This window comes from Hippocampus comes, unplaced genomic scaffold (genome assembly GCF_001891065.2).
Source record: "Hippocampus comes isolate QL1 unplaced genomic scaffold, H_comes_QL1_v1.1 scaffold1, whole genome shotgun sequence".
Taxonomy (NCBI): Eukaryota; Metazoa; Chordata; class Actinopteri; order Syngnathiformes; family Syngnathidae; genus Hippocampus; species Hippocampus comes.
Window position 1 is genome coordinate 3,571,606 of NW_017805010.1, and position 8,238 is coordinate 3,579,843.

Consider the following 8,238-nt stretch of genomic DNA (forward strand, 5'->3'; position numbering starts at 1 on the left):
TATATATATATATATATATATATATATATTTTTTTTTAAATCGCACATGTGCAAGTAGATGCTGTAAAGTACTTGCAAGGTCCCAAAAGATTAGAGGCAAAATGCCCAGATCTCGGGGCAGTCTGGAGCCCTGTTTAGGTTCGAGAATTTTTGTCTAATAGGTGCCTATTCCTCTCATCTCTTTAAGGGTAAAATGGTAGACAAGGTTGGTTTCTGAAGACACAAAGGTTGCTTCTTTTTTGACTTTTGCAGCTGCCAGCATGCATTTGGTCACCATTTAACTCATAGCGATCTAAAGAACAGCAATTTAGTGAGACGTATGGCTGCAGAATTATTGAAAGTAAAAATAACAATCAACAATATGATTTAAAAGGGAATATACGAGGTCTGTATTACGGCTGTGCGATTATGGGGAAAGGTGCAAGAATTTTGAATTTGACTTTTTTTTTGTCTGCCGTAGGAGAAACTTGTCTCGGAGGACAGGCCCTCCGTGCTGCTACATGCATTGGGCAATCCATACCACATACAACACACAACATACATTGGACAATACATAGAGCAGAGCAGTGAGAAAAGTCAGTCAATATTGCAACCAAATCGGTTAACTTGGCAACTCCGACAACTTTTGTTAACTAGCTCCTCTCTGTTTGCAGCCATGTTATTGGATGCCAGCAAGACATGTTTCCCGGGACATGCTTTGAGCTCTGGAATCCATGAAAAATAAATTTAATAATCCATCCTGACAAATCTCTTTCAAGCGATAATTACCCGGCAAACACTTCCGAACTATTTTCACGGGGAAAGATAAGGTTCAGATCGCAAGAGAGCGTTACTATAGCAGACGTATCTGCCATTGCCCATGCCTTTACGATCGTACTGGGACTCTTCACTAAGTGCGTTATGAGTTTAGCTCACATTCACGAAATATTTTTAACAAGCTCTTTAATCATATGATCCATTTAACTTGTGTGTTTGATGTGGCTCATGGATAATTGTTATTTAAGAGTTGTTGATTGCCATTTTGATCCACGCGGTCATATACTTAACCACTCCATTCTCTAAAATAGCAAATTGTTATACAATATATTGGATTGAATAAGTTTGTCGCGTTGTAGGAACCAGAGGACGGAGTGATCGCCTACGAAGACTGTGGAGTGAAACTTACTGTGGCATACCATATAAAAGATCTGGAGGGATCATCTCGCCCACAGGTTGGAGACAAGGTATCATCTGATCAAATATTTTGACATACTTTTTTGCTGTAGTGATGCCCAGAGATTCTTTGAGAAACCTGACCATAAAGAGAAACTTCAGAATATGTTTTAAATAGCTTTACTTTGATTTAAAACTGCAACGTAGTTCTTCAACATCATGACTACAGCATGTGGAACAAGCACTTACGAGGAGTCGTTTGTGATGACATTCTGCTTGCGCCTCTTCTGAAGAAATTGGTGGGAGGTTCGCAAAGTGTGCTCGCTGTGCAGCATCGTACTGCGCGTGCTTCAAAATGCTCACGCTTTGGACTTAAGTCATTGCATTCTATCCGTTCACCACTCAGCTGTAATATGAATCATACAGTCTGAACATCCATGAATGTGGTTGCTCCATGCATTTTTTGTGGGAATGCATCGATCATAAAGACCTTAAGAGAAAGACCCTTTTGAAAAAGGGAAACCGTAAATGCAGAAAATCTCTTTTGAATCGTGCTAGTATGTAACATTTTCCATCTGACGTTTTAAGCTTACTCTAAATTGTCCCTAGGTATGATTGTTAGCGTGATTGGTTGTTCATTTATGTGTGCCCTGCAATTGGCTGGCAACCAGTTCAGGGTGTACCCCCACTTACTGCCCGAAGTCAGCTGCGAAAGGCTCCAGTACGCTCTGCGACCCTTGTGAGGATAAGCGGATTAGAAAATTTAGGTTTTAAGCTTTCCTATACAATATATTTATCTAGATGCCCTGCAAACAGAACCCTTTGAGTCCTCTCCTCAGTTGTGGTGACTGTGTGACATGATCACGTTCAACCTCTAGGTGGAGTTCTCTATCAACGAAGTGAAAAGAAGTGGCCAGCAGAGTGCCGTTTCCATCCGGGTGGTTAACCGTAGCGCCTGCGGTGGCAAGAGACTGAAAGGCTTCATCGCCACACTGAAGGATAACTTTGGCTTCATCGAGACCGCAAATCACGACCAGGAGATCTTCTTTCACTATAGGTGAAGTTTTAAATTGAATTATTCATCTGAATTTTGGAGAACTCAAGGTTCAGATTTTTCTCAACAGTGATAACTACATATTTGGTTAAAGTGTGTGTTGTTTCCAACTTTCAGTGAAATGTGTGGGGACTTGGATGATCTGGAGTTGGGTGACACAGTGGAGTATACTCTCTCCAAGGGAAAGGGAAATAAAGTCAGTGCTGAGAAAGTCACCAAAGTGGCTGCTGGTATGAGTTTGGATTAGTTTTGTTTTGTTTTGTCCTGAACAAACGTCGGTTTTCTTGCGCACGATAAACAAGGGGAAAATCCACCGTTTTCAGTGAATGGCATTGGAGATGATGTTGGCACGGCAGTGATGGTGGGGAAAATCATCCGTCCAATACGCAGTGTGGACCCCTCTCAGACAGAATATCAGGGTCTTATTGAGGTCCTTGAGGAAGGTGGGGCTGATCTTGCAGTTGCATTTTGATTGTTTTTTTTTTTTTTTAAGAAAAAAAATTTTTTCATCGACACTTTGGTTGTTTCAGGTGGTGGTAAAGGCCAGAGTTATCCCTTTGGGATCATGGGTATGGCTAACAAGGTTGACTGTCTGCAAAAAGGAGAACAAGTGAAATTCCAGGTTTGCACAATACCTCAGACCGGACAGAAGATGGCCTGTAATGTGGTGCCCCAGCGTCGAGCCTTGGTGGAGTGCGTCAAAGACCAGGTTGTTGTCATGCACCAACTCAATACGACAGGATTCGTGCTGAAAGAAAAGGAATCTGAAGTATGTTGTGCTTCTCCTAGTTTGGTTTCATCACATACGAAGTTGGTGACAGCAAGAAGCTTTTCTTTCACGTCAAAGAAGTCCAAGATGGCTTGGAGCTCCAGACTGGAGATGAAGTGGAGTTTTCGGTTGTCTTTAATCAACGCACAGGAAAATGTAGTGCCTGCAATGTACGCAGAGTCAGGTAGGAGCATGTTGAGGCTTTCAATCATCAAATTGTTCCACTGGTCATTTGTAAAGTGTCACATTACTGTTGTGGCATGCTAAGCTAAACCTCCATTATCTTTTGTCCCTGACATTGCAGTGAGGGGCCAAAACCGGTGGTGACTCCACGTCCTGACCGTCTGGTCAACAGACTGAAGAGCATCACTCTGGACGACGCCAGTGCCCCTCGTCTCGTCATCGTTCGACAGCCACGTGGTCCGGACAATTCAAAGGTACCACAATCGGGATCTTTCTGTCTTGAAAGCGCCAAAGCCTCTCACGAATACCTCCATGGATCCTTTGCAGACATGTGTATCATCACAACATGCCATATGTAAAGCTGAAGTCGACGTATTTATGACCTATGCACAGGATATGACTTGTCTGGTCGAGACGGATCAAAACAACTGCAATCGCCATATCCATCACAAATTAGCCTGTACTTGCAATAAGAGAGAACTAGCCAAGTGACTCTTGGCGCAAATGGCTCCCTCTAGTGATTCTACGTGTTTATGGCCACCAGCATCGGGTGGCATTTGCCTTTGTTGAGAACTGTCCCGTACTGATCCTGCCCACTCAATTTGATGAGTCAATGACAGATTTCCATTTCGCGGCCAGGAGTGCCAGAAATAAACCAATGAATATGGAAATAAATACTTCATTGAAATGCTGAAAGAAATACTGTATATATTGAGAAATATGAGTAAATAAATAATGACATTTTTACTGATAGTTTTTATTTAATGACGTCTTTATTTATTTGGGCACTCGTCCAAGAGTGCCCAAATCTTGATGAAGAATAGATTATGTAAGAATAATTGATTTTCATGGCATACAGCTTTTCATTTCTGGATATCACTTTAATAGAACATACATGCGATTATTAACATGAAATTCAATTGTCTCCCACACAGGGCTTCAGTGTGGAGCGCAAGACTCGCCAGCCTGGTGTCATTGACTGAGCAATACTGTTTGGTGCTGGTCGAAGCGGGGGAGGGGGTCGGTTTTGGGGGGGTAAGACTAGTGAACCCGATATGTCACGCTACGCTTAAAACCCAGAACGTACGCACACAATGCAGCAATTGGCCCACATAATTCATGGAGCCATGGATAAATGCGGGGCAAGTTTTTTCCCCCCCGGCCCCACCCCTGCCCCCGCCTCCATCGTATGATGTTCTTGATGAGTGCACATGAGATCTCTTGAGCGTGTGCATGTGTGATGTATCATCGCTGTGAGTAGGGACAGGGGCTCGTCCCACTAAATCAGACTGTGTGGCCATCTGTGCCCCCCAATTGTTTTGGAATGAGCTTTTTCTGGAATTCTGCACCTGTCAATGTGTCCATTTGTTGAGTTGATGTGAATGAGTGTGCGCGCATGCGTGACTGCATGTCTTTTTGAGTGTCTTTTCCCAGATATTGTTTTCCCCGAGTTTGTTTGCTTCTTTACCCACAGACACTTGAAATGGTTTCATTGTGAGATTTCTGCTACTGTATGCTTTCCTACAAAATGCATAAATTAAAAGTTCCCTCCATAAGGAGGATCATATTTCTCATGGGCGAGCTTCAACCGAGGATTTTTCTCTGCTCGTTTTTTTGGAGCAGTTTTTAAATGCTTGACTTGAGAGCTTTTTGAAAGCATGGGTTGTGTGTGTGTGTGTGTATGTTTGCGCGATTCTAATGGGATTTAATTTTACCAAGCTGGAGCCTTTCAATACTTTGTTTTGGTATTCACAAGCTCCACTAAAGCAATTTTTCCCAGGTGCAGAATTCCTTGTGGCATCTTTATATCTTCAATTTTTTTTTTTTTTTTTTTTTTTTTTTAGTATTATTATTATTATTATTATTATTTGCACATGTTGCTTTTTCCATCGAAACTCAGTCTACTATGAGAAACAAGGTGCCTAAAAAAACCTACAAGCAAAATAAAGAGTGGGTGGTGGGGCTTTAAAAGGTTTGTTTGTTTCCCAGCCAGCCACCGATATAAAGAACAATCTTTGAATGGCTTTCTTGTTAAGTAGAGATAATGATATGCATCCCAAACCTGTGGGTTAAACAATACTGTATGTAATGTGTGCTTTTTTTTCCCTTAGTTAAAATCAGACTTCATATATAAGAGAACAAATTTATGGGGGGAAAGTAAGGTATTAGAAACTAAGTTTAAAAACAAAAAAGGAAAAAAAAACAACAGAATCAGGATCAGTCTGCAGAGGTCACTGGGTTTCAGTTGAACCGCGTACAGAGGTTCCTATGTACGTTAATGGTCTTGAATGAATAAGCAAATTAAAGTTTTATGAAAATCAAGTGGTGATATTTATTTATTTTTTTAACTTCCATCAATGACATTGCATAGTAGACCTGCTTGGCACTTGAAAGATCCAACGATTAGTATAGTAACTTTTCTGTAAAGTCCCCTTGTTATACAGTATACAAAACATTTTTTCCAAATTAGTAGCAACTGGTTAGCACGCCGGCATCACAGTGCAGAGGTGCAGGGTTCGATTCCAGCTCGGGCCTTCCTGTGTGGAGTTTGAATGTTCAACCCATGCCTGCGTGGGTTTTCTCCGGCCGAGTACTCCAGTTTCCTCCCACATTCCAAAAAGGATTAGAAAATTGATGGATGGATATTTCCAAACTGATTGTGTACCAGGGACATGCAAAGCCCTTTGGGGGGGGGGGGGCTCAAAGTTAAGAAAGGACCACATGGAACTTTTAAATTATATTTGTAAAAACAATCTAAATATAACAATGTACACAGAATGCAAATTCGTGTCTATTCAACAAAAATTTAGCGCACGCTACTGAACATTTGTCTCAACAAAAGAAGAGCTCCTTTCATGGAAATGGTAAAAAAAAATGTAAAGGTCAACACTAAAGACAATGGAGGGAGATATCATAGTCGCATTTGATTTTGTTTTAGGCCAGGAATAAGATACAAAGACTCTCAAAAACCTGACAGTATCTTGCAGGCACTTGACCACAGAATACTAAATGACACTTGCTTTTTCGGACACCGGGGGCACTTTGGGCAACATTGGAAAGGGGCATTTCTTCAGGCACCCATGCCCCCCGCCCCACCCCCCATGGCACAATACGAAAATAGATTGTGGACACTGGTAAGCAGTAACTTTAAGGTGGTCATGACAAAATCTCTTTTCATATCGGAGTACATGCAAGCAACGTTGGTTTGACAGCATTGGTGCTTTCTAAACATTTACATGAGAAATATCAAAATAGTAACAAAGTGCCCAACAACTCGCAATGACTTTTCCCTTGCTTCATTAATCTTTGGTACTGCCTAAATAAATCGTGAGCTCCGAGCGGTGTATCTCAGTCGTCTTTTTGTTTGATTTGGAGTTTTGGCCTGCAGACCAGCATGCCCACCACTCCCTGAGCTCGGCCGGCCCGGTGGGCCGGCGCTCCTTTATCTGACTTGGGGGAAATGAAGCAGGAGAGGGGTTGAAATTTCTGGGCGTCCACTTCCTGTCACTATTTACATCTAGTTCTGTCTCAAAGAGCTGCCTGTTGGAGTCTTTGGTCCGATTGTCATCTGCAACTCGTCGGCCCCCTTTGGAGTCAACATTTTGCGCTTCACAGAAGTTCAGTTTTTGCATTTCGTTTTTGTAGTCTTCCAGTTTGGCCTTGCAGTCCACAACTTTGGCTTTCATGTCATGAAACTGATTCTGCAAATCTCTCTCAAACTCTTCTTCTGCCTTTAATTCATTCTCCCAGAATCTGATCTGCTCCATTTCTTCTTCAATCAGCTTCTGCTCTTCCCTGGTCCTCTCGCTTTCCTCCAGCTCTAAAATCTCATTGTCAACACACCCTATCTGGACCTGGAGCTTTTGAAGGTAGCTGAGCTGGCATATGATAGTCTCTCTTAGATGATTTTTTTCATCTTCGCTGTTAGAATTCGAGAAGCTATCGAGTTTCTCTGCACGTGTTTTTTTGGACTTTTTATTTTCTTTCACCCTCTGCTGGCTTCCCATGCAGCAAGATGTCTGGTCCAAGTCGGACTTTGAGTTTCTGTGACCTCGGATTTGACTCTGCTCCCGTGGACTCTTCCTCGCGGCGGAAAGTGTGACACTCAGAAAAGTTCGTTGATTTTTTTCTGGCTTTTTCTTGCCACTTTCCTGATCGCAAGATGTACTATAAACTTGTGTTTTGCCGAGATTCTCCAGCCATTCCCAAGCCTCCTCCATGAAGGTCAGGGACTTTCTTTTGGGTCTTTTCAGGTGCTCGTTGTTCTGGTCTGTGTCGCGTCTCAAGCAGGACAGCGGGAAGCTCTGGCGATGCAGATTGAGCGACCCGCTGCGAGGCCAACCTCTAGCGCCGGTTTCTTTCCTGCGCAGTGGCGGACAAGGCTGGTGTCGGCCCACTTTGGCCCTGCTCATTTCGTCGGAAACTGAAGGGCCGCTGTGGAGCAAAGTGAGCTGGACGTCTTTGGCGTGTTCCCCGTACTTCTTTAGCATCTCCAGAGGCCGCTCAGCTGGCGCCATGCATCTCTCGAAGTCTTTGAACGTCTCGCGTAACATGTAGCGTCCAGGCTGGCCTGTGTGAAAATGTTGGCATGGTTTTGTTTTCAACTTTATGGGGGTCATAAAAATAAATGTATAGCTTCCACCAGATAGGCACGTACCCAGGGCTTGAGCCAACACTGTGACCACTTCTTGGCATGTTGTCTCATCTGTCACTCCACAAACCAAACGTGGCAGACCGTCCACGGACACTTTGATTTCCATTGTACACAACCTGAGAAGAAAAAAAAAAAGATATATATATATATATATATATACCATAAAAATAAATGTATAGCTTCCACCAGATAGGCACGTACCCAGGGCTTGAGCCAACACTGTGACCACTTCTTGGCATGTTGTCTCATCTGTCACTCCACAAACCAAACGTGGCAGACCGTCCACGGACACTTTGATTTCCATTGTACACAACCTGAGAAGAAAAAAAAAAAAGATATATATATATATATACACACACACACACACACACACACACACACACACACACACACACACACACACACACACACACACACACACAAAGA

The 8,238-nt window shown here is 42.8% G+C and overlaps 2 protein-coding genes across 5 annotated transcripts in view; one reads left to right on the forward strand and one right to left on the reverse strand.

Annotated features, from left to right (window-relative positions):
• The window catches only part of csde1 (cold shock domain containing E1, RNA-binding), a 20,041-nt gene extending 14,561 nt beyond the window's left edge, over positions 1–5,480 (forward strand). For 3 of the 4 annotated variants that reach the window (XM_019863001.1, XM_019863002.1, XM_019863003.1), the window contains 8 exons: positions 1,116–1,223; positions 2,031–2,209; positions 2,324–2,436; positions 2,530–2,649; positions 2,737–2,915; positions 2,996–3,159; positions 3,280–3,412; positions 4,094–5,480. In XM_019863001.1, the coding sequence (XP_019718560.1) occupies positions 1,116–1,223; positions 2,031–2,209; positions 2,324–2,436; positions 2,530–2,649; positions 2,737–2,915; positions 2,996–3,159; positions 3,280–3,412; positions 4,094–4,141 (1,044 nt within the window). In that variant the 3' untranslated portion in view covers positions 4,142–5,480. Of the gene's footprint in view, positions 1–1,115; positions 1,224–2,030; positions 2,210–2,323; positions 2,437–2,529; positions 2,653–2,736; positions 2,916–2,995; positions 3,160–3,279; positions 3,413–4,093 lie in introns of all 4 variants that reach the window. The other variant, XM_019863000.1, reaches the window with a different exon arrangement.
• A 471-nt stretch (positions 5,481–5,951) lies between these two features.
• Positions 5,952–7,954, reverse strand: rassf11 (Ras association domain family member 11). Its single transcript, XM_019862920.1, has 2 exons — positions 7,816–7,954; positions 5,952–7,728 (listed from the first exon to the last, which is right to left on the reverse strand). Exons 1-2 carry the CDS (start codon positions 7,916–7,918, stop codon positions 6,458–6,460), a joined length of 1,374 nt encoding a protein of 457 aa, XP_019718479.1. The 5' UTR covers positions 7,919–7,954; the 3' UTR covers positions 5,952–6,457.
• Positions 7,955–8,238: the final 284 nt, after the last annotated feature.